Here is a 27,904-nt window from a genome sequence, read left to right as displayed (position 1 = left end):
TCTATCTATGAAAGTTCCGTTCAGGAAGCCTTGTGTTTTTGTTAGCCTCCGGAGACAGAGTTTCTTTCGAGCTTACAATTGACAACTTGTAAACAAAATCTTCATTGGAACTGAATGATCAAGTGGAAAAAACAAATATTAAAAAGAAAGAGCTTTCTTGTATATTTATCATGTAAGTTTGTGGACGTTGTAATTGTGCAATTATATTGAAAGTCATGAATGATCAAATCTATTTTTTTTTTTTGAAAAATTCTTTACTTTAATATTATACAATGTATTATTATTATTGTTACTCATTTTATCAATTTTTTATCTCAACTTTAATTTTTTACAAATCAAATGAATCTCGATCGAGTGGATCAGTTCAACTTTCTAATCATTGCGCATGATAATTCTATTATTATTCAATTGTTGGGATAATCAGAAGTAACAAAACGAAGGGATCATAAAAAATTTTTAACTCGTTTAGAAGAGAATTGGAATCGTGTCACGATGATCCTTCCTGTCGCGTGGTTTGCTTTTCCCGGAAGATCGATGTTCTTTCGGTAGAATGAGACGCGATTGATATTTCGATAGAAAAGCTTCGAAATTGATTCTTTTTTGATTGTTGTTTTTTTGTGTTGTTTGAAATTATTAGATTGTGAATACTTTTAATCCGATTGTTTTGTTTTGGTAGAAATCTGGGAAGAGATTGATTTTTTAGAAAAGAAATTACAATTTTAATTTTGTTTATGTTTAATATTCATTCAAAAATGTAGTATTCGTAATAAAATTATATCTTATTTGCATTATATACAGATTTTCGATTGAGTAATTACTACGAATTATTGACAGTATCAATAAATAAAAATAATTTTATTTCTCTTTTACTTGTTCATTTAATATTCATCTAATATAATAATAATCTGATGATTAGATAGATAGATAATATAGCTTCGTTTCTTCTTATGTAAAATTTAAATATTAGATTACAATATAATAATTTTTAAATTATATTTTATTTAACATTATAATATCATAATTTATTATTAAATAGTATTTATTTAAATTTTTATAAAAATTTTTTTACAAATTTTATTAAAAAAATTTTTAATGAAATAGAAATTTATTTTGTCATTAAATCATTTATTTTTTTACATATAAGTATTGTGTTATATATTTTTTTTAAAAAGATAAATGATTCAAAATAATGATTTATAAATAATTAATAAATTAATATATAGATCGATAAAAAAATATTTAATATATATACAAATTATTAAAATATTAAAATAATTTATCAAATTTATCTATTTATTTATTAAATATGTTATTAAATATGTTATTAAATAGGCCAAAAAGTCTTTCAAATACAAAAAACAATATAATAAAGACAAGAATAAGCAGATAATTGTCATACTTGTTTTCATGTTGCAGATTTAAATATATTTACTTTGCGTGCAGGAAAATCAATAACATAATTATTATCGAGGATAATAATTCTGTTTATGGGATTAATGAAATTTTGCACACATAATATAAAATTTTAAGAAATAGAATTTAATTTTCGAATATATTTTCTAAAAATATAATATTTTAAATCTAAAGGAAATAAAAACAAATGTGTAATCAAATTTAAATTCAGAGTTCTGATGATTAGATAGATAGTTGATATTTATGCATTTTTACAAAATTTCATCATATTAATAATATTAAAATATAAAGGATTCAATAGAACAATATATTCATATTTTTTTATTATTTTCATTATTAATTCAATATTAATTTATTATTTTCATTTATTATTTATTATATTTATTTTTGTTATACATACATATGAAAAAAAATAAATCAAAGAATATTTAAGTTTATAGAGAATTTGATATAGAATATTTCTTTTAAATTATAAGATTTCTATAACATTATATTAAAAAATTATATTAGAATTTATAGAACAATATTAGAATATATTAGAATATTAGAACAAATGAAATAATGGTACAAAAGAATCAAAATTGATACGCATGTGATAGTATGTATTTATTTTCCAATACAATATAGCTCTCATATATAACATAGAAAAATATATATATTAATATTTTCGTTCCTCTGTAATCTGTATATACATATAATATATCGTAAAATAGTAATGAGCATTGACTATGGCTAGTTCATATTGACCCAAAAGTGAATATCCAACGATATATCACAATAATATTATTTACCTTATATCTAAATCTAAATTATAGATGCAGAATATATTTATATGTGTAAATAACATTGAGATATGCATATGAAATATTAGTAAATATATAAATATTAATCTTTATTATTTAGATATAAAGACTATAATTCAGATTCCAAAAAATCATAAATATTTTATTAGTTAATTTTGGAATATTTATAATATGATATATATTTTTAATATCTTAAAAAATAAAATTAGAATATATTTCAAAATTTTATTCATAACTTTACATTTTAAAATATAAATATTATATGAAATATAGTATATATATATATATATATATATATATGTATATAAAATAATAATATTTTATATTTTATATAATTATATAAAATATTATAATAATAATATATAATAAATAATAAATTATAATATAAATATATTATAATAAATAATGATATAATAATTTATTATATTTTAAAATAAAATATAAATAATATATAAAATATATAATATGTAAATACTTTAAAAAAAAGACAATTTTATTATTCTATCTTATATATTTCTATCTATCTTTATATACTTAATCAGAATATGAAATGTAAATTGATTATAATATTTTTAATATTGATATTATTATATATTTATAATATATTTCTTATATAATATATTATAATTTCTTATATAATATATTTCTTATAATTGCACAAAATTTTGAGAATTAACCAATTGCAATTGTTTTGCAGATCATTGAATAATTTTTATGCAAAATCGTTCGCGCTGAAGACGAATACGTTAAAAATAAGTTTAAAAAATAATTAATGAAAGAAGATGCATTGAATCTCGTATATTGAACGAAAATTCAATTACATATGGATAGTGTTGCTATTGACAATCGTTTTAAAGATTTTTCTGAAGAAACTGCGACGATTTAATCAAGTAGTAATAGAAACACGACGAATCGAGCTTTTATCTGTTCTTGAATATCGATTTATCGGTCCTAGATAATCTATACTAGATTGATTTGCTTCTGTAAGAAATATATCATCGATTCGGTTTTTAAAGAAGTGGAAAATCTTAGTTGAAAGTTGTTTTGAAGAAAGAAGAAACTATCAACAAAAAAAAAGTTTTGTGAATAAAAATGTTTCTAATGTGAAAAGTAAATTGTTGATTGTGATAACTGGTTCTCAAAAAAACGTGTCGAAAAAAGGTGAATTAATTAGTAGGAAGAATGTGAGTAAATGGCCGTGATAGGATTTTGGCATCCTTTGAACGACCTACTATGGGCATCTGCCTGGACACTGGTAAGTACTTGTTGAAAATACTATTGGCATTTTGATCTCAAAATTATATATGTGACTCGTTATAGGTAGAATCTAGATAATTGAAATCTATTTTTAGATAATCTGAATCTGATTTTTAGATTCATGAAATTCGAATTCGAAAATTTATAAAATCTCAAATCTTTTGAAATTCTCGAAATACTTATAATTTCTTTAATTTCTTCTTGTTTTTTCTTTTTTTTTTGCAAAAAAATGTCTTTTTTTGTCAAGAATTTCATTTAAAAAAGTAAAATCTTAAAAAAATCTTAAAATCTTATAAATTTTGATTTTTAAAATTTTTAAAATTCAGATATAAATAGAATTCATTTCAGGCAAAATTTTGACACTTTCATATGTTAATTAAACATTGCTATTAACAAAGAATTTTTTCTCTTAGTTTGAAAACCTGATGCATTATAAAATAGAGACTTTAATAAGTAGGTTAAAATGTTTTTTAACTTTTTATTTAATAAATCCAAGAATATTATGATATAATAAAAAAGATAGTAAATACTAAAGTTAAGTTTTTTTGTTATGAATTAATTTATTTTTTATTTTTTTTATTTTTATTTTTTTATAAATAATATAAACTGATAATTTTGTGTAAGTATATTACTTTAAAATATATAGAATAATTCAAAATATATGTCTATATTTATAAATAATAAATAATATATTGCTATTACTATAATTTTTTAATTTTTAATTTAATTTAATTTAATTTAATTTAATTTAATTTAATTTTTTTTAATATTTAATTTAATTTAATTTAATTTTTTTTAATTTACTAGATATATATAGTATACTTTTTATTCAATTTTGTCTAATATAAAGAAAATTCAATATTAGTATGTGTATACGTATATTATTTTCTATGCTTCTCAATTTTTCTGTTTTATATAAATCAAATAAAAAATCAATAATATATTGTTATGTACTAAATAAATAATAAATACGAAAAAAATTTCAATAATTCAATATGTATAATTTGAACTGTAAATATGTCCTACATATATCAATCACTATTTATCAATAATTATTATTATATCGATATATTTACATTACTTTTTATACATATGCATATTATAAATATTTTTTTATTTTTTTTAATAAATTGCATTATTAATTATAATCATTCTTTCAATTATATTTTTCATTTTATTCTATTTAAAATACAGTCTAATTATTGCTAAAGTCTCAAAATATCAGAATTTTACTTTATTATTTTTCATTTATTTTTCATTGTATAAAATAAGTATTTTTTAATAAATAAAATTTCTTATATAAAATATATATATAAATTTTATAAGAAATATTATTTTTAGAAGAAATAAATGTTTTTATTGTGAATAAGTACAAACATTACAAATATATTATATATTTTTAAAAAATATAATCACATTTTTATATTTATTTAATTATTCTTATGTTTATATATATTTCTTATGTTTATGTTTATATTTATTTATCTTTAATTTACTTATTTTATTTCTTTATGTAAATACAACTATATTTACGTAAATTCATAATCATATCATCAATTGCATTTTTATAATTATACCACTATATTTAATAATAAAAAACTTTGATTGATCCAATGTTATTGAATTAAATTTTAATAAAAGTTAGAATAATAAAATAATAATATATTTAAAATATATATTTATATATATATATATATATATTATATTTATAATGATAAATTAAAATTTTAGTATAAAAAATATAAGAAAATAAATATAAATGAAATATAAAACAAATATAATAAATCTTTATAATATAATAAATTTATTACTATTATATAATTTATTACATCAATATACAAATATTGTAATATAAAGTTATTTATTATTTGTTATATGGTATAAAAAATTAAAAAAGTTTCACGCTTTAACTTTTAGACTAGATATGCAATTTATATTGCATATCTTAATTGACTTATCATAATTAATCAATATTCAAAAAAACAATATCAATATTTAATTTTAATACACTTAAAAGATACATTTTATGTATATTAAAAATTGAATTTCATTTAAAATACTGTAACTTGCTAGTTTTTCTTATTTCTTTTCCTTGTTTATCAGAAGAAAACAATATGGTAAGGTGATGTTCAATTATTCGATGTATGAACTCGTCAGAATCAATATGAATTAAGTTTTCATATCTAAGTCCAATAGCGTTTTAATGTTTCCTTCTTATTTTTAGCATTCTAAATCATTGTAAAGTCAAATTCTTATGTAAATATTAAATAAGCAAAATTTAGTAATGATTAATTTTGAAAGACAGTATCAATCGAAAAATTATATCTTAAGATAATATTATTTCAAATTAACCACATATGAAATAAATACTTGTTTTTATAATTCAAATTTCATTGTAAAATAATATAGGAAATAATATAATGTTAGGATAATAGAAAATAATTAGAGTTGAGATATTCGAAATCTTAAAGTCACTAAATTTTAATGTTACTTAAAATTCTCGAAATCAAAAATAATTTGTATAAATAATTTATTAGAATATTATAACAATATAAATTTAATTAATAGCAATAATTTAATTTGTGTTTAAAATTTGTACTTAAAGTTTAATTGATTTCATTATAATTGGAATCCATTACAATATAATTATATATTGAGATATAAAGAAAGAAAAAATTTAATTGTTTACAAATTAAAAAGATGACTATTATATCCATTGATTTATTATGAATCTGAGTTTGAATAATTCTAGAAAACAATAGAGAAGAAATAAATAAGAGTATTATCTTATAGTCTTATCTTATAATTTACATTTTTATTTTTCCAATGTTTATTTTTATTATGATTAAATTATAAATTTCATAATTATTCTCTTAATAATTACAAAAATAATAAAAATAATTCTTTAACTTCTNTATTCATATTTCACATATATATATATATATATTTATGTAAAGTGATATAAATTTTAATTATTTTTAATTTTTATATATATGAAATTTAATATTTAAAAATTATTTTATTTTAAATATTTCTAGTATCTTGCCATCATTTTATTAAAATATTGTTTTTTTTTCTTTTCTTTTTCATATTTTAGTCTGATAATATTTTGATAACTTTGATATCAAAATGATCATCTTTAATTTAAAATTTTTGTAAATTCATTTTATTTGCAAATTTTATTTCTAACAGTAGATGACATATTTTAATCAAATAAAATTTAAATCAATAAAATTTCTCATATAACATTTACATTATTATATATTTAAATTTGTTTAATTTGATCTAATATTTTTTTTTTCTAAAATAATATATATGAATTATTTTAATATGTCTACAAATAGAAGAAATATTTACAAATATTTTTTATTTTCATCTCATTTACATTTATACTTTACTATTTTATCTAATTATTATAATTAATTATCTAATTCTTTATACTCTATTTAATTGCAAAACAACTAAACAACATTTTTAAATGGATGAAATGTAAAACATAATGACTTAGCAAAATATCATTTCATTTTCATCATGTTAAGTCACAATACACGTGTGACCCACATATACCTTGTACTTGACATTACATACATGTATTATTCGATCGATAAAGTCTTTCAACGATTTCCCAAAAGAAAAGTAGAAACTCATTTTTGACATGAATTAGATTTTGAGTTAGACAAGAAAAAGATAGGAAATTATAGCTTAGGTTTAAACATACATTCATATACGTATATATAAGATATATATTCGAATACTTGAAATACTTTCGAAGAATTGATCCAAAAATTGATATATAAAAATAAAGTTTATTTGTTGAGTTATGAAGAATTGAAATTAATCGAAGCAAGATGTAAATAACATTACTTTGCCTAATAAATAATAAAAGAAATTTGAATTGCTTATAATTTAATAAATAAATCTCAATCAATAATTTTGTATATCAATTTTTGTATTTATTTTGACTTCTACAATAATCTTTCAAAGATGTTTATAAAGTATATAAGACATTTTACTACTTTTTTTATTATAATTCACTATAAATGATATTTTAAAAGATTTCATATTAAATAGATTTTTCTATAGTGATTCTTCACATTAAATAAGAAAAAGAAAATTTTTTAATTATGTAAACAAATAAAAAAAAATGTAATTTAAAAAATTTTACGGTAATTTTAATAAACATATAAATCTTTTAAAATATTGGTAATTTTTAGTGCAATTTTATAAATATGTATATATTTTATTATTATTTTATTATTATATATAATTATATATATCCTGAAAATTTCATCAGAATTGTACTAAATGTAATAAATTTAAATATATAATATTTATCAATATATATAAATAATAATAAGAAATGAGATTTATGAATAAATCAATAAATGAGACAATTAAAAATGATTATTAATTACAGAGTATAATCTTAATATCGATAAAAATTATAGAAATGTTGATTTTTTGTTAATTATTTTTATATTTAGCAATATTTTTTTAAATATTTGTACTTTTTTAGTAAATATTAAACTTTCTATAACATTTAACTCTATAAAATTTTCAATATAAAAATAAAAATTGTTATTCTATATATTATGATATTCTTAATTTTATCTAAATTTTAATCTATTATTTTTTAATTATTATTTAATTATTATAAATCTATTAATTTTAAAATATTAGATTTGTTAACTCAAAGATATTGTAAAAAATAATGAAAAATACTGATTTAAAATATTGAATATTATTCTATTTTTTAAATTTAAACAATAAAATTCATTAATGATTTTTTAATAGATTAAAAATAAGCATATATATATTAATTTATAGCTTACAAAATAAAATAGCAATCCAATCTAAATTGTTGATATTTAATATCCATATTCCAATGATACCAATTGAGTATTAAGTAAATATGTTTCTTTCATTATATGTAGTTTCTTTATATTACATAGATATATTTTCTTTATAAATCAATGAGACATGCCATAGACTTGACGATTTACGTGGAAATGAATACCTTGATGGCAACAAAGAAATTTCTATAGTCATGAGTCATGTAAAAATCAATATTACAAATATATAAGTTCATGACGTTCGTCGTTACCTAAACAAACGTGTTTATATTCCTTCCTAATAGAAATAACAAAATTAAAACAATCTAAATTAGATTTTAGGCATAACATTCTATTTTCTTCTATTTCACACATTATTAAATTCTTGTTAAAGTATTGTACTTGTATAAAAATTTTTATAAAACAATCAATTTTTCTTAATCTTTTTTACAGCCTAACTTGAAAGAAATTTTGACAAGCTAATAATAATTATAAATAATAATTAATAATATTAAAATAAATTTTTAATATTATCATGATATATATAATAAAGAACAAGTAAGTTCTTTATTTGACATTAATTGTTATTTATTATGTTATTAATTACTAAAAATCTTCAAATAATTATTTTCTAAGTTGTTTAATTTAAATTTTTTATAATTTTCTGTCGTTATAACACAAAAATAATTAGATTATACATTATATATATATTAATAAAATGTTGAGAAATTATATATTTATATATAATAGAATATATAAAGATATATATACTATATATATTATATATACTGAGGTGTTTGAACAAAGCAAAATTTAAAAAAATTTTTAAAAATTAAATAATTAAAACGAACAAAAAAATTAATGTACAAAAATATCGGTTCAAGTTTATTTATTAAGTTATAAATTAATTTTGCACTAAAGAAAATAAGTCAAAGATAAAATATAACAGACATAAAGCCATTTCATCATTTTATCTAGTAAGTAAAAAAATCTCTTCATTTAGTACAAAATTAAATTATTTATACCAAAAAATAAGTTAAGTTTCAATAGATATTTTTGCATATCAATTTTTATGTTTAGAATTATTTTATAAATTTTGTATTAACTTTATTTGAACATGTATAAGATAACTCTATGAAATACTTAAATAAATATTATTATATTTGAATTAAAAAGAAATATAATTAAATAAAAATGTTGAAATATATTTAAAAACGTGTGATAAAATGTAATAAATTTAAATTACTAGTAAATGTATATGTATATATATATATATAACATATATACATATAACATATACAATTAATGAATAAAACAATTCTTATATAAGATTTAGGAAATTCTTAAATTTATTATTCTAAATTTGCAGACAACTTTTAATCAAATATTTCATATCTTTTTTTTTAACATTACGAAGAAAAAATTTGATACTTTTTTCAATTCTTTTTCTATAACTAAAACATTTTTTAACTTCCATTTCATAAGAAGAATATTTCATTGCTCAATTACTCGTTATCTGTTAATGTTATCAGCAATTATTAAAAGTAATAAAAAAATGTATATTATTAATAATATTATATGTATATTATTGCCATCAAATTAAATTCAATTCTTCTTTATCACAACAAGTATCACAATTTACGAAAAATTTGTTATATCGAAAATCAATAATAAATATAATTAATACGTAAAAACAATTAAAATATACTCTTTTAAAATGTTATTGTTAAAATCTACTTCTGAATTTCTTTCAGAAAGTTGAATATTTTTCTTAAGAAAATCTTAGATCATAAAATCATAAAATCTCTCTTAATAAAAAACTTTTATTAAACCTTACATACAGTCTTGAGCATAATTTTTAATTCATATCTCCGATTACTACATGTGACCATATTTTTCACAGAAACACATCGTCTCACTTGCATGTGTTTCGTTCATTTATGGACACGTAAGTAAGTAAGTAGATGCTTCAACATTAGACACGTTTTTCTACAGTATAAAGAAGACCATAAGAACATAGTTTATACACAATTTACGTTTACAATTTAATCAATATTGCAGAGAAATAACATTACATTGTGTGACACGATATTCTATCATGATAAATTTCACATTCGAAGGGAATATTCAAATGATAATTATTTTACTGTTACATAATATACGCCGAAAAGAATATCGATAAGTAGATAATTTTTTTTAAAATGATAATTTTTAATCAATCTAATCTCTCAAATTAATAAAATAAATTTATTTTATTTTAATAGGCTATTATTTAATGCATACAAATTTTTAATCACTGATTGAAAATCATCTGATATATTAATCAACAATCATTGATATATTTTTTCAATTATTATCTTATTATTTATTATGAAATTAAGAAAAAATAATAGAAAAAAAATTTAAAATTAAAAAATTAATTAATTAAAAAATTTTCTAATCATTTGTAAAAATAAGAATAATTAAAGATTTATAAAAAGTTATATTAAAAACTGTATCGCACATTTTTTTATTCTTTATTTTTTTTCGTCAATTAATAAAATTTTTTACTTTTTTTAATAATATGAAAGTTTTTTTTTGAATTTTGGAAAATTAATAATATTATTATTTAATTGAAATATCAAACTTAAATATCTAAATATCTAAAAATCTAAATATTTAATAAATTATCTAAATACATATTGACTTCAAAAAATCTAATATTTAAACTAAAATTAATCTAATGTTAAAACGTAAATAATTTTAATATTTCAAACAATATATAATTAATAATAATTAAAAATTATAAAATATGGGAAAAATTTAATTTTAAGTTTCATATCAAAGAAAAAAGCATTGAAAAATTCGTATTAACATATGCTTTTAAAATACAATCATATATATATATATCGAACAATTTTTATTTACCATGTGTACTTAATTATACTTATATTATATTTCTTAGAATTAATTTAATTGATCTTCATATATATATATATATATATATATATATATATATATTAAATTTAAATAAAATAATTTTTAAATTAATAAAATACATAATAAATTTCAAGAATAAACTTATATCTAAATGATATATTCTATATATTTAAATACATATACATATATATATATACTGTGCTATAATATAGAAATATTCAAATAAATATATTTATGAGTAATTAAATACGACATACTGGTTCAAATCATACATGATCAGATTTTTTTCGATTTCAATAATCAAAAAAAAAATTATTTACATGTTACAAAAATTGTTATTAAAATTTTTAATTATAATACTTTATATTTTTATTATTTTTTTATTTGATTTATTTGATTATTTAAAGTTACATATATATATATATATATATATAAGGTACATAAAATTAAATATTTTATTTTTCAAGAAAAAAAAAAATGAAATATTTACAATATATAGTTATATTATTTTATATCGACATATATTATACATAATATTCACATGTTTATAAAAGGATCTTTTCTTAATTATTTTTGGAGGATTGATTGATATGAAAAAAACCATATCATTTTTTAATTATAAATTGAAGTGAAAGGAAAATAAAGAGAATCCGTATTGTCTCCATCCAGATCTTAATCTCAGTTTATCTTTATCTTATATCTTCATTTAACATAAATTTAATAAAATTAATAATAAAGTTTTGATCATTATTTTTGTATATTAATTTTTATGTTTGTTTTTGCTTCTAGAATCCTTTATATTAACGAATATATTAACACCTAATTTTACTTCGTTAGAATTATATTAGTTGAAAAAAATTTATATTTTTTAAAAATTATAAAATATTATTTAAGAATTCATTAAAATTATCAGATTATTGCTTTAATATATTATACTTCCAAAATAAATCTTGAAGCTAATCTTGGTGTAATTAAAAAATATTTTCTTAGTCTTTTGAGAAAAGGTGTATTTTAAGAAAAGCTGTAATTATGGTTGCTTTATATTATTATAAAAAATAGAAAACTAATAATAATAAAATATTATAAAAAATAGAAAACTTAAAAGAAAAAGATTTATTGACATGAATGAAAATTGCCTCTTAGATATTAATTTCTTTAAGAAATATAAATATTAATTACATTTTTTGCTTAGAAAAATATTTATTAATAAAAGAGAAATCATTTTCAAGAATAAGAAAGAAAAAAAATGAGAATGAAAGAGAAAGAGTTCTTGATCATTTATAGAAATTCTATAAACGTGAAAGATTGATAAAACAGTAGAATTGAATTTTCGAATTTTAAGATGTTTTCATAAAGAATCTCGAAGAAATTGAGATTCTAAATGCGATATTATTCAGCATAAAATATAAAATCGATATCATTCTATTAAACAAACGTCACAATAGTCGCAAAAAATTGAACGAACTATCAAAGAACTATCATCTTTCACCGATCGTGCTTGTAAAAAAGAATATAAGATTTTGTATCGATTGTCATTAATTGAACAAAATAAAAAAAAAATTCCTTCTTTGCCCTTAGAATAAATATATCCTTTTCCTTATTTAATTTTTCATCATTGATTTGAGCATAAAGCACTATTTGCAGATTTCAATAAATGGAAAAGATAAGAGAAAACTTTTGCATGAAATAGGATTAGTATGAAATAATACCATTTAATTTCTGTAACATTTTTATTACATTTAAATCCTGGTTTATCTAGATGACGTAATAATTTTTAAAAAGATAATAATGAACATAATATAATAATAATGAATAATAATGAATATATAATAATGAATAATAATGAAAGGAATAATATGAAAAAATAATAATAATGAACAAAATGAAAGAAATAATGAATTTTGAAAAAGTATTCTTCTGTATTTAGACAAATCTATTTATGAACCTGAAAAAATGCAGTTTGTTTAAAGAAATCGAGTGTTTACATATTGTTGCAAAAATCGGAATAAAAATAGATCTGGACGAAATCAAAGTAATCCAAGAATGATCAATTCCAAAAAATATGTCTTACTTGAGAAATTTTCTGTTACTTATTATAAAAAATTTATCAAAGATTTATATATTTTCGTTAAATTACTACTAATGTGACTATCATTAATATTTGACATGTAAAATATTATTATGTATTATATTTCTTTATAGTATTAATATTAATTCATTAGGTTTCGATATTAATAAAATAAATAATATTATAATTAATAAGAAGATAAATTTAATATGTATTAAATATACATTTTGATTAATGATTAATAATAAACTAAATAGAATAGAATAAACTAATAAAAAATTGAGTTCTAACTAAAATCGTACCATTTAAAATATTTTACATCATTTATACTTTAAAATTATAAAATTTTGCATTAATTTTTGTATTTTAAAATATGGATTGAAATTATATTGTTAGATAATAATCAATTAAAAGAAATTGGTTAAAAATTACATTAAATTTACCTAATTTTTTAAAATATTTCTTATTTATATTATATAAAATTTCAAAAATAATACACTGAAATTTAAATTAATTTAAAAAAATTTTAGAATATAAAATTTTCGTATTTCTTTGTGATTATTATTACATATAATATTTCAAAAAGAATAAGATAATAATAAGATAATAACATAATAACATAATAATAATATTTTCAAATAAAATATATTTATATAAATTATGTAAATTTTTTAATCCATTAAACTTCATTGAATTATATTTCTATTTTTCTTTTCGAATTTATTTAAATCCTTTCTCAATTCTTTGGTAATTAAATTTCTAAAATTTTTTTTACTGTATAAATCCAAATATTCTTATCTTTCTGAATAAAATAGCACGATTTAGATTTTTATATTTTAACTCCATTACAATTACAATTGTAAAAATAATTCAATAATTTTTATTATTTAATTTAATATAATAATATTTTATTATTTAATTTAATATATTTGCATTTTTTAATATCATTAATAATTCTCAATATTTTTGTAAATTTTTATATTTTTTAGCTTTTAAAATATTTTCATTTTATAAATATCGTTTTATCTTAATCTTTTTTTTTTGATGTCATTGTACATAAGATAAATATTTACAATAATATATATATAGATATGAATTTCATACTTCAATAATAGAAAAAATATTGAATAGATTGTAGAAAGATATATTTTTTTGTTACATCTTTATTTATTTTGATAATATATAGATAGAAAAATATTTGAATAGTAGAATGGATTGAATAATAATAAATATAGATAAAGATAATAGATATATATAAAGATAATAGATATTAATAGTAGATATTAGATAAATATCGTAGATATAATAATTAGTAGATATATTAATTTAGTAGTTTCCACTATTAGTAAAATTTTCAGATAATAAAAAATACTTATGGATAAATCTTTCAATATTGAAGATTTCAGTGAATAAAAAAAAATTATAATATTACGCATACAACACGAATAGAGAATAGTGACATATAAATGTAATAAATAAATATAATAAATATGTTACTCAATTTGTAATCAATGTTAATATGCAAATCAAATGTATATAAGCTTGGATGATATAAATTGTCACACAATAGTGCATGCAACATAGAAATTAAATTATTCAAAATTGTAAAAATTGTTTTTAAATAACATTCTGTCAAAAATATATATTTTATATATTCATAAAATATATAATTATATCTTTTCAAATTTTTAATAAATCTTCGAACGCATAATAAACTTTTTGCACATGAATTTTCATTTTTTAGAACAAATTTAAAAATTTACTAAATATATTTATTGACGTATTATATTAACTATATTAAATATATGAATTTTTTAATGATAAAATAAATTTTATTTTATTAAATCAATAATAAAAAAAATAATAAATAATAAATAATAATAAATCAATGATAACAAAAATAATTTATAAAGTTGAATTATTTTCGAGTATAAATTAGATATAATATAATAGATAGATAATTAATATAAAATAAATAATTAATTATATATAATACAATATGGATAATTAATATAATATGGATAATTAATATATAATTATATTATTAACTTTTTCTATTAATATTCTTGCTTTAAAAATAATATAAATTTAACTTTTTATAAAAAAATATAATTATAAATAATTAATTACAAAAAATTTCAAATAAAAGTACCAATGATGCATTAAAAATGAAAAAAATACTTTGTTCTGTTCCACGAAAAAAAAAAATTAACCAACTGTTTATCATGTAGTTAATATAAATAATCAAATAAAAATCAGCAAAAGCCAATAAACTAGATTTTCCTGAACAAAATAATATTTAAGTGAATATAATTATTATTATATGTTTTATGGTATTAAAATGAAGTAAATCAATGTTTATTATAAAACAAATAATTAATAATTAATAATTTGTAAATAAGTCGCATATAAATTTCAATAAATATAATAATATATATTTTATTAAATTTCTAAATTAGAAAATAAAAATTTGTATTTATTATATTTCAAAAATAAGTAATCCTTTCAATCTATTAAAAATGCAATTTATATTATTTATCTTAATTTATATTGTTTGCTATATAATTTACAAGTAACATGTTACTTATATTAAAATAAAATTACTAATTATAATAATATCGAATAATAATTATTTTAATAACTTTATAAGAGGAAATGGAAATATTATATATATTACAATGCATTTTATATTTTATAAATATAATATGAAAATATATATTTTATAAATATATAAACATATATTTTATAAATTACATTAATATATTAATTACATCATAATTCAAGCAATAATTAATTATTGCTTAAAGAAAAATATACTTAAAAATTAAAAATCGATATTTATTTAATTTATTTGTTTAAAATTAAAAGTACCAAATGTAAATTTGTTTCATAAATTTTTTATCAGTCCCAAATAAGTGCATTAATAACAAATATTTATCACATTTTATTTTAATCAAAGGAAAATTTTTATTGCAGATCAACAAAATGGATCGCAGGTGTTCGAGGAAGCTGATGCTCGAAACGCAGGAAAATGGCGAGGAGAGGCTGGCCTCTTATCAACTCCTCCAAACGGATATTTTCCGCAACAGAACATTGGTTCGGTTAAATTCGAAGTTCCAAAAGTACCTGTTATATTTGTACTTGGTTCGTATTCTATATAGAGTAAACGTACAAAGAGTACAATATTTCTTAGGAAATTAAAAAGATAAAATTATATTACATTAATGTATATATTCAATATAAAAAAGAATACACATTTTTTTATAATTTTTTAATATATCTTAAATATTTAAGATTTTAATATGTTTTATATATATATATATATATATATATATATATATATATATATATATCATATCGATATTTTTCAAAAAATTTTTATTCAAAAAAATTTTATATTATATATACATATATTTTATAAATTACATAATAAGAATATAATAATTTTTATATATTATTTTTACATGATTTTCAATCTTTTTTTAGGTGGACCCGGTAGTGGAAAGGTGACACATTGTGATAATTTAATACAAGAGAAAAAGGGCATAACACACATCAATATGATGGATCTTCTTCAACAGTATGCTTTAGGAAATGGTATATTTATATAAGTGCATGTACATTAATTATAAATTATTAAGTTACGAAGAAAAGAATGTTATTATTAAATAAATTAATAAATATTATGTAAAAATGTATATGATTAAAACTATTTAATGATAATTAAAACTACAATGGTTCATAAGAAATAATTTATTACGTAAATTTCAATAATCTGTTATAAAATATACTAATGATTTTTTTTAGAAATGAAAATTTTTAATATTTTTAATATAATTCTGTAAATTCTTATTTTCATTTATTGTATATCTCTTAATAATCAAAATGATTTTTTATTTAATTCAATTAAAACTTTAATCATTTTATATTAATAAATTTTAATATATCAATGTTCTACGATTATTCATAATAACATCTTATATTAATATTCTTATTCTTATTGTTATATTCTTTATTTTTACGATAGATATGCAAGATTTCGGACAACTTAGTAGTAAAACCGTCGCAGAAGTCCTTATGCTAGAAATAAAAATGTCTCCAGGTTCCAAAGTCTTTCTTGTTAGTGGTTATCCACGTAATATGCGCGACGTAGTCGAATATGCCGAGAAAGTAAGTTTCTTATATTTTAATATAAACAGGATCATATATTTTAATATTTATTTAATCTAACAATTAATTTTATCTTAATGTTCATTTAATAACATCAAAAATTATTACTTGAGATTAATATTAAAAATTAAGATTAAGATTAATAAATTATATATTTAATATTAAATAATTAAAAATTAGGAAACTTGACTTTAAAATATTATAATAAAAAAATATATGTGTGTGCATGTACATTTATAAAAAATATATATACTGGAATATCTTTAAAAAGTCGATTCTAGAATTAAAACAAAAAGAAAAATTAATATATAAAAATGTTAGCTAAAGTTTAATTATTTATTAAATTATAAATAATGAAAATTAGATAGAAATAAACAAAAATGAGATTGCTTTGATATATTTTATTTTATAAAAAATTGAAAATATTTTTCTATAGATCAAAATTGTCAATGGTGTAATTCTCGTATCTTGGAGACAAGAGATTCTTGAAAGGCAAATCGATTTCGGAGCACAGCTCGGACAAGTAGTAATCGAACTTGCAAGGATGGAACTTTATAATTTTTATAGGAATGTTATGCCTGTCGCGGAATATTTCGATCAAAGTGGTATGTTATTAGAGGTAAGAAAAGATTTTTGAAATGATGACATTATTATTTTTATTATTATTGATCAATTATTGGATTTTTAAAATTTATTGATATGGGTAATATAAAGCCTTTAACATGACATTATTTGATTTCTTCTGTCTTTTTTTTTCAATAAATTTTTTTATTTTTTAATTATCGTTTTTATGTAAATCGTATAATATAAAAAAGAATATTGTCGTATTTTTTCATAATTACAGGTAAATGGAGAAAGAAATCCAAATGAGGTTTATGTGGATTTTCGTGAGGCAGTTTTCAAAATTTTAGGTTTATCAAGTGGTGAAGTACGAGATAAAAACGTCCCTCAATTAGAAGCAGAAGTATGTTGCTATCTTTTAATAATTTTTATTTCTTACCAATTATCAAATAACTCTTACAATCTTTTGATTTTTTTCTAGCTAAATATAGAAAATTTATATTTATAGATAGATAGATTTTTATTTATATTACATAAAAATAAAAATATTGAAAAAAATAAAATATTATATATGTAATTCATTCGTTTTAATTATCAATTAAAATTAGAATTTGAAATGAGACTTTAATAACTTCCTATCCATGTTCAAATTTCATTGCAAATAATTTTGTATTATTTTTTCTTTAAATAATATAAAATATGATTTATATGGAGAAATTTTTTATTATTATTATTATTATTTAAATTTTTACATTCAAAAATATTAGTATATTGGAAAATGTAACTTAGCAACTTGCAATGAATAACAAATTTACATTATTTTCTTTATACATATTTGAACATATTATCCATATCATTTAATATTTATAGTGTTTTAAATAAATGCAATTAGAAAATGAAAAATAGTTATATTTTAATATATTCATTTCTCGTGAAGATCACATTTGAATTATTCAATGAATAACAATTAAATTTCAGGTAGAAGTCGAGAGAAGAAAAGAATCTATTCCAAAATCACTATCTCCTAAGAAGGAAATGGTATCACAAATAACTCAATTACCTATCACTGTGAATCTCAAACCTACGAAAACCGTAAATAAACCTAGAAAAGGATTACCTGCATTCATTTGGGTCATAGGTAAGTATAAAAAAATAGTTGAAATAATACTCTTTCTTTTTGCTTATGATTTTAATAATTGCTAAAGAGAATATATTAGTTACTTACACACTCACATAACTTTCTCATTTATTATAGAAAAATAAATAAGCAAAAAATTTCAAGATTCGTGAACTTTTCGAAATTTTTATCACATTTTGTATAAATATATTCGAAAATTAAATTTAAAAAATAAAATTAAATAACAGAATATTATTTCATATTCATTTACATTATATTAACATTTTGTAAAGAGCATCATTTCGATATATTCGAAGATATTCAAGTTAAATATTATAGACTACATAGAATTATATTGAAAATACAAATTATCAAAATGTTCTTAAAAATTTAATAAAAAAAATGGAATCGTTATTAATACAAACAAAGATTGTTTCGAAGATGATGGAAGTTAAATTTAGATTAATTAACTAGTAAAATTTTTATAAATACGATCCAATAGTTTTTTTTTTTGCAAAAGTTGGCTCAATTATTAAGATCATCCAATTAAATTTTTCTATAATACTATACTTTTAGTATTTCATTTTTCTTAGGTGGTCCAGGAAGCAACAAAGAAAATCTATGCACTCAAGCTGTTCGTAATATGCCAGGCTGGGTTCAATTTAGTATCGGTGGTTTATTGAGAACAATGGCATCCTCCAATACCATTATCAACGAAGCTATTGTTTCTGGAGAAATGGTATCACAAGACATCGTGATGCAAATAGTAGAACAACAGATTATTTTAAATCGAGACACGGATGGTATAGTAATAGACGGTTATCCGAGAGATTTAAATCAAGTTCACAAATTCGAGGATAAGGTAATTTAAGATTAAACAAATCATATACATATAATACGTTCCAATAATTATTATTAATAACTTATGTAATACTTTGCTTTTATGATTGTAACTCTTAATATTAAACATTACGTGAATAAGCTTATTCGAGCTTTTCAAAAATGTTATTAGTTTGATCAGCAACCACCGTTAGTATTACTGGATTGTTCAAAACTGCAACTCGGCAGAGGAAGACTGGATGATAATGTATCTGCATTTAGAAAGAGATTAGAACTCTTCCGCGAGGTATCTTTGCCTATGTTAAAAGCTTTAGATAATGAGAATCGCTTAACAATTGTAAGTACAATTCAATTTATTTAAAATATTTTCCTTAGAACTTCTAAATTTTCCAGAATATGTATATATATATATATATATATATATATATATATATACATATATTAATATATATTAATTTTTATATTTATTTTGATGTCTCTAAAATCGATTCTCTTATGATTATATTATCATATATAAAATTGAGAATTAAACATTTTTTTCATTCTTATTATTGATAAATGTTCTTATTATTGTGAATATTATTGATAAAATTATTAGTGAATAAAACTATAAAAAAAATATAAATAAATCCTAAATATCTTTTAAAAAATTATTATCTGATTATTAACTTACTACAATATTTGAAATAATTTAATATCAATTATTATATATTTCATGTTTTACATATTAATATTATATAAAATCAAAAGCGTTAAATAAATAGTTTTTTTTTAATATTAAAGTAATTAGTATGTCTTTTATTTTAATTTAAGAAAACAAAAATATAAAATTTTTCTATTGTACAGAAAAAGTAAAGAAGCAAGTAAAATTAACAATCTAATCATTATTTAATATATTAAGTTAATTAAAATTAAATTGTATCGACATCGTTTTTTGAAATCTTGAATATTTCTTTTTTTTTTTTTTTTACTTCAAAATTTGTTAAATGCAAAATTCTTTATTTGATAATCTATTATATATTCTATATATTAGATCACAATTTTTAATTCACATTATAAAAGTGCTAAATTATATTATATTGTCAACTATATCAATATTATCAGTTATTACTAGAGATATGAATTCAAAACTGCAAAACTCTATAAAATTCAAAAAGTTTTATGTTTCAATCTCAAAACTTTTCGTTATTTTTATGATTTAAAATTTTCGAAATTTAAGTAAAGAATAATTCATACTTTAAAAAGAAAAAGTTGTAACTTATTGTAGCAATATGAATTTACTTTTATTTAATTAATAAATCCAATTGAATTTTTATTTAAAAAATATTATTTTATTTATTTAAAAAATATTTTATATTATATTTTATATTATTTTAATTTTTATTTAAAAAATATATAAATATGAAAATATAGGAAGAAATATAGGAAAAAACATAAAAATTTAAATTTTTGCGAACCAAAGATAATATATTATATTATTAATAATATATTATCAATTATCAATTTGAATTTAAAAAATTTCAAAGACATTAAAAGTTTATCCAAATATTCTTATCTTAATCTCAAAGAATATTTCTTAATTATATAATTAAGAAAACAGTATTGTATAAAATTTTCTTTTTTGATCTTTTTTTGATATCTTTATAATATTTTATTGTATAAAATTTTGTATAAAAAAAATTAAAGAAAAGTTATAGAATTTTAAAATGGAAAGAAGATTTTAGTGTTGAAAGTAAATTTTAGAAAGAATATATCAATATTAAAAGTTTTAATTCTTGATAAAATAATACTATTTTATAAGAAATGAAAGAAAAAAAATAAATAAACATTTTAGATTTCGAAAATTTTTTTCTGTTTTGAATTTTTAAAATTTCGAAAGTTTTCCAAAGTTTCGAATTCAAATTTTATAAATAAAAAATTTGTTTTCAATTTATTTGTAATTATTATTTAAAATATTATCTGAAAATAATTATATAAAATAATTATATATTAAAAATAATTATAATAAAATAATATATATAATAATATATAATATAATTAATTATATAATTAATAATATAATTATAAAATTAATAATATAATTAAAATAAAAAAATAATTATATGTTTTAAATACAGATTGATGGCGATACCGATGTACCAAGTGTGCAACAAGAATTTGCAGCTGCACTTTATCAATTAATGACACAAACATGTCGCAAAAAAAAAAATGATCCACATAGTTCTGAGTCGCAGATACAAGATAATGAAAATAATATAAAATCAAATGTACTAATTTCTAACAATAGGAATGAATCAATCATACCAAATGGTATTTCTAAACAAATAATCGATAATAAATCAAATGTAAAGAAAGCAACCAACATTATAAAAAATATGAATGGGATAAGTATATATGGTAAACAATATTCTCTATTTTCAATTTAAAATGTTCCTTATTAAATTGTTATTTATTAAATAAATTATGAAAAAAGAATAAATATAAAATGATAGAAGATGAATAAAAATTTAAATAGTTAATATTAAATAATAATTTGAAGTGATATGTTATATAGCATGTATCACACATATGATTCGAAAATAGAGACATTTCAAAGATTTCAAAATCCATTTGTTTAAATTAAATTATATTTTTTTATACACTAATGAATATATTTTTTATACTGCATTAAAAAATTAATTATTGGTTAAAATAAATACATACTCTTATTTTACAATGAAATATTTTTTATAAAAATCAATATTTAATAATATCCAATTTTTGCAATTATAATAAAATTATATATATATATTATATAATTATTAAAATTGGATATATTGAATTAATTAATTATTATAATATATAATTGCCATATTAAATAAGTATAATGATACAAATATTTTTGTGACTATTGTATGTCTAAAAACGACTAGTTCAAAAGATATTTTGAATTATGTGAAATTTAATTGTATGAAAAATAAGAAAAACATGAGTACAAGTATTACTTACTACTTTACTATTTTATGTTTTTCTTGCAATTTTGCAAATTTAAAATTTTAAATAAAATCTTTAAATTAATAATTCTTTGCTATAAATGACTAAGTAGTTTTATATAGAAAAAGAATAAAATGAATAGATTAATGATTAATAATTATTAAAAAATATCTATAATTCCATTCAAAAAAACAAAAATAATATTCATATATTCATCTAAAAAAAAATCATCTAAATTATATATTTTTCGAAACGAAATAAATTCTATATGATATATTTTTTTAAATTATTGATTCTATTAAACTATTAAAAATATTTAACTATTAAAAATTGCGTTATTAAATTGTGTTCACAGTTTTCATAAATTTTAAAAATAAATTAACATCATTTAGAAAAATATAAAAGTAATATTTTTGTTATAAATTTAAATTATAGAAAGTTTCTTAAATAAGAATCTTTTTAAAGAACTAAATAAAATCAAGTGTTAATCATGTTACATCAAATTAAATGGTATAAAAAAAAATTGAAAATATTTAAATAGAATAAAAATATTTAATTGATTATTCACGATACAAATTTTTGTTTACAGGGGCAGCACGAATTACAAATAGATTAAAGAATAGTACGAGACATGCTCAAAGAAATGGTGTTGAATATGTGCAAAATGGTATCGCGAATGGCGCTGCACACATGCTACAAAATGGCGTAACACATTTGGCCAATGGAATTATGCCGAGCAATAACAAGATTGCACCGGCAATCCAAAATTATTTACCAAATAATACAACAGATGCTGTGAGAAAAATGTACAACGAGGTCGAAGGTTATCAACAAAATTTACATATGTAAAATTGTAAAAATCATCGTTCAAATGAAAAGAAAAAAAAATATTTTTAATATCGTCCTATCTTTTTATAAATTAAATCAATCATATAAATATTTACGAAATTAAATTAATTCGAGGTTCCTGTCTAAAGAAACATGTAGTATAATATTATATAGTATACTTATTCATATACAACGTATTATATCAACGTATTATAAATACAGAATGTATTTGACATTGATAATCTGTTAAAGTGTAATCGAAAAAAAATAAGAAAACAGTATTGTATAAAATTTTCTTTTTTGATCTTTTTTTGATATCTTTATAATATTTTATTGTATAAAATTTTGTATAAAAAAAATTAAAGAAAAGTTATAAAATTTTAAAATGGAAAGAAGATTTTAGTGTTGAAAGTAAATTTTAGAAAGAATATATCTAAATTAATTAGAAATTAAAGAATATTATATTATCCTACTAATATTCAGAATAACGGAAATTTTATAAAAAAGAAATAAATATTTTTTCTATGAAAATATTAAATTATATAGTTTAATATTTAATATTTTGTTTAATAATTTTATTTAAATATTTTGATATAAGATAAAATAATTTTCGCATTTTATTTGTAATAATTTTATTAATTATTTCTCCTAACTAGTCTATATATCATTTGCAATCTATAATTATTGTTTTATATTTTCACATATTGTAAACAACAAGATTTAAATTACTACTAATTACTACTAATTACTGTAAACATTTTCATATACAATTGAATTTTCAAAAAAGATAGATTTTAATATTATTATTTTTTTGTAAATAAACGTATAAAAAACATGTGAATGTCAAATATGTTTTTTAATTGAAATCATATATATTTTAAAGCATTAATCAATGCAATTTGGCATTCCCTATAAAAAAATATTAACTTATTTATATCTAAATCAAAAATCATTAGTTTATATTTTATTTTATTTTATTTAGAATATATTTTAATTTTAATTTTACTATGAAATCAAATTCTCTTATAATTAACTTCGTTTATCATTATTAGCATTCAACTATATATGAAACATTTTTTGCTACAAATAATAATAAGATATAAACACATAAATTAAAATTGAATCACATAAATGAATCATCTTTATGTTTTTATATCTTTAATTAATAATGTTAATATATTCATAGGATAATATATTTTAAAGATCAATATATTCTAGAAGTTAAAACAAACATAAAAATATAGGAAAATATAGACTTATTTATTAAATTGTAAGCAATTTAAAATTGCGATAAATGAAGCGCGATGGAGATTGAGTAGGAGATAGAATAGATAATTCTATTTCTGTCATATTGCCATTTTGTTCTATCTCTATCTCGTTTGCTCTTAATTTATAATTGTATAAAATTTTTAAATAATACTTCAATTAACATTTTTATATGCCAATTTTTGTATTTGTTTTGAATAGATCCTTCAAAAGTGTTTCACAAATATATTAACACTTGTATACATTCATGACCAAACTTTACTTAACATTTTTTAATTATTTTCAATATTCATGATTTACAAGGGAAATTCGAAAACAATCTGTATAATTATTTACATTAATTATTCATTATTCACATCGTGCCTTAAAACGACTACGACTTAAATAGATTTAAATAAATTTAAATAGATGTAAAAGAATTTAAAAATAAAACCAAACACAAAATTATATTTGCAGATATATTTACATACATAGAATAAGATATTTGGTATAAAAAAAAACTTTGAACAAATATTGAAATATTAAGATGTCGAGACTAAATAATAATACGATACGTTTAAATGTAATACGTTTAAATGAAATACGTACTTATTTTTTTTTTTATTTCCTTTCCTTCTCTTTTCTTTTTCCTTCTTCTTTTTTATTTAAATATTATAATACAAACAACAAATGGCTCATTGAATCAATTAAATTGAATTAATTTCTATAAATTGGATGAATCAAAAGTAATTACAATAAAATATTGATTATTCAAACAATTGGATTTGGAAAACAAATAAACAATTCGAATAAACAATTTTTCAGATAATTGATCAAGAAAAATCAAATTTATGAATAAAACAATTATCAATCATAAAATTAAAAATTTTAAATATATTTAAAAAAAATTTTTAAATATTCATATAGATATTCATTCAAGAAAATATATTATAAAAAATTAATTGTTCATTCCAAAATCTCTATTATCCCTATTATTTTTTTCTTATCCATCAAAACATTAATGTAAACATTAATGTAAAAATATAAAAATTATTAGATAATTAAAATATATAAATATATAAATATATATATATTTATAATTTTTTCTATATTCAGATAAAATTCAAATAATTTTAGCATTTTACTATAAATGAAATAATGAATGATTAAAATAAATTAAAAAAATTAAATTCAAGTTATTTTTTTTTCTTTTTTCTCTTTTAAACAAACGTCATATAAAAAAAAACTTTTAATTTCATCCATTTTGCAAAAATAATATTATCTAGATAAACCAAAATTACATCAGTGTTTCTTGATATATATAACCTTATAGAGGGAGCAATATTGTGAATGAATAATTAAAAATACTTAAAGTTAAATACTTTCCTTAAAGATAATTATATTTATTTTGAAATATAAGAAAAAAATGAAAATTTTTACTTTATTGGTTTTCTTTATGCTTTATTAGAAAAGATAAAAATCTAATTTTAAATTCCTACAAAGTATATAGAATTTTTTAAATATATTTTAAAATTAAAGAATACGTAAAATTACTATACAGTTAATATATTTTGAACTTTTGTCTGAAACAAAATATGCTAAGATATGTTTTAATTAAGAGAGCAGAATATTTAATTTATATTTTTTTTTAAATATATTATTTTTTTTAAAATATAATTATTATCTTAAATGAAACAAAAATTTTTGAGACGTTGAAAAAAGACACGAATAAAAAAAATTGGGACATATTACTTTAAATAATATTTATTTTATGATAAGTATAATGAAATATAATAATTTAAATTTAATTAAAAAAAATTTATCTAATTTATTCCAATTTATTTCCAATAAAATAATAAATATTGTTTTTTTTGATTTAGTTTAAACAAATTTGGAAATTTATTTTCATGTTTAATATATAAATAAAAGTAATTCTTTAAGATTGTTGTGTACTTATTTATTTATGCTTTGTTCTTCAGCATTGATAATGAAATTCATTTTGCTTTAACATATGTATTTAATAACTTTAAAAATTTTCCAAATGAATATCTTTCAAATAATAAAATCAATAATTATTTCCTAATTAATTTAATTACTTTTATATATATTTTATATGTGTTTTCTTTCTAAATCTAAATTATTTATTATAATAATAAAAAAATAATAAAAAAAAAAGAATTATGAGAAATAAATGTATATATAAAATAATTATAAAATAATTCAAAAAGCTTATTAATTTATCGATATTTTAAAATATATGATATATTGATAATATTATAATATACAGAATATTAATATATTGAAACATTAATTCTATAAATTAAAATGAACATAAAAAAAAAAGAATGCAAAAATATTGAAACTTGTTTATTTATATTATAAGTTTAAATTTATGTTAGATAAAATAAGATAAAGACAGAATAAAATGACAGTACGATAAAAAGAAAACCAACTTTCATTGAAATTTCTTTGTTTAGTTTGCCGAATGATTAATTGGTTTTGTATAAACTAGAATGATCCAGGAGTAAATTCATTGAAAATTTATTTTTTTATGTTTTGAATGAGATCTTTTTTAGTATATACATAATATTGATATATTTGTAACATAAAAAGATTTTAGAATACAAAAATTGATATACAAAAATATTTAATTTATTAAATTATAACAATTGAAGTTTGTATTAAATAAAGCAAGATAAAAACAAAACAGTGCGATGGTATATCTATAATAGAACTATTATATTCTACTTCATTTCATCTAATTAATTAATGAAATATCTAAAGAAAAAATATTATGAAAAAAATATTCTTATAGAAGTTATTTGGTATAAAGAAATACAATATGTAATATTAATTTCTCTATAGATTGTAAAGATCA

At 17.6% G+C, this 27,904-nt stretch overlaps 1 protein-coding gene across 3 annotated transcripts; it reads left to right on the top strand.

The window, feature by feature from the left end:
* On the top strand, positions 1-24,016 carry LOC122713591 (adenylate kinase isoenzyme 5). Of its 3 annotated transcripts, XM_043934182.1 has the most exons (12): positions 34-172; positions 2,914-3,471; positions 16,269-16,436; positions 16,779-16,889; positions 17,320-17,462; positions 17,899-18,081; positions 18,307-18,426; positions 19,002-19,161; positions 19,734-20,002; positions 20,153-20,317; positions 22,098-22,377; positions 23,543-24,016. In XM_043934182.1, exons 2-12 carry the CDS (start codon positions 3,450-3,452, stop codon positions 23,800-23,802), a joined length of 1,881 nt encoding a protein of 626 aa, XP_043790117.1. In that variant the 5' UTR covers positions 34-172; positions 2,914-3,449; the 3' UTR covers positions 23,803-24,016. The 3 variants fall into 3 exon arrangements, with proteins under 3 accessions (XP_043790116.1, XP_043790118.1, XP_043790117.1); XM_043934181.1 differs by lacking the exon at positions 2,914-3,471 and having other exon boundaries at positions 1-172; XM_043934183.1 differs by lacking the exons at positions 2,914-3,471; positions 16,269-16,436; positions 16,779-16,889 and having other exon boundaries at positions 1-172.
* The last annotated feature ends 3,888 nt before the right edge of the window (positions 24,017-27,904 follow it).

This window comes from Apis laboriosa, unplaced genomic scaffold (assembly GCF_014066325.1).
Source record: "Apis laboriosa isolate Shangri-la unplaced genomic scaffold, ASM1406632v1 scaffold25_cov139, whole genome shotgun sequence".
In the NCBI taxonomy this organism is placed as follows: Eukaryota; Metazoa; Arthropoda; class Insecta; order Hymenoptera; family Apidae; genus Apis; species Apis laboriosa.
The sequence above is the reverse complement of the archived record's forward strand: the minus strand, read 5'-3'. Positions and strand labels throughout refer to the sequence as shown.

Bases quoted from the DNA above. Each gene is read 5' to 3' on its own strand.
- LOC122713591 (XM_043934181.1), top strand. From the start codon at position 115: ATGATCAAGTGGAAAAAACAAATATTAAAAAGAAAGAGCTTTCTTGTA. The intron at 18,082-18,306 runs GTAAGAAAAGAT...TCATAATTACAG, and splicing joins AAAGTGGTATGTTATTAGAG to GTAAATGGAGAAAGAAATCC. The intron at 22,378-23,542 runs GTAAACAATATT...TTTTGTTTACAG, and splicing joins GAATGGGATAAGTATATATG to GGGCAGCACGAATTACAAAT.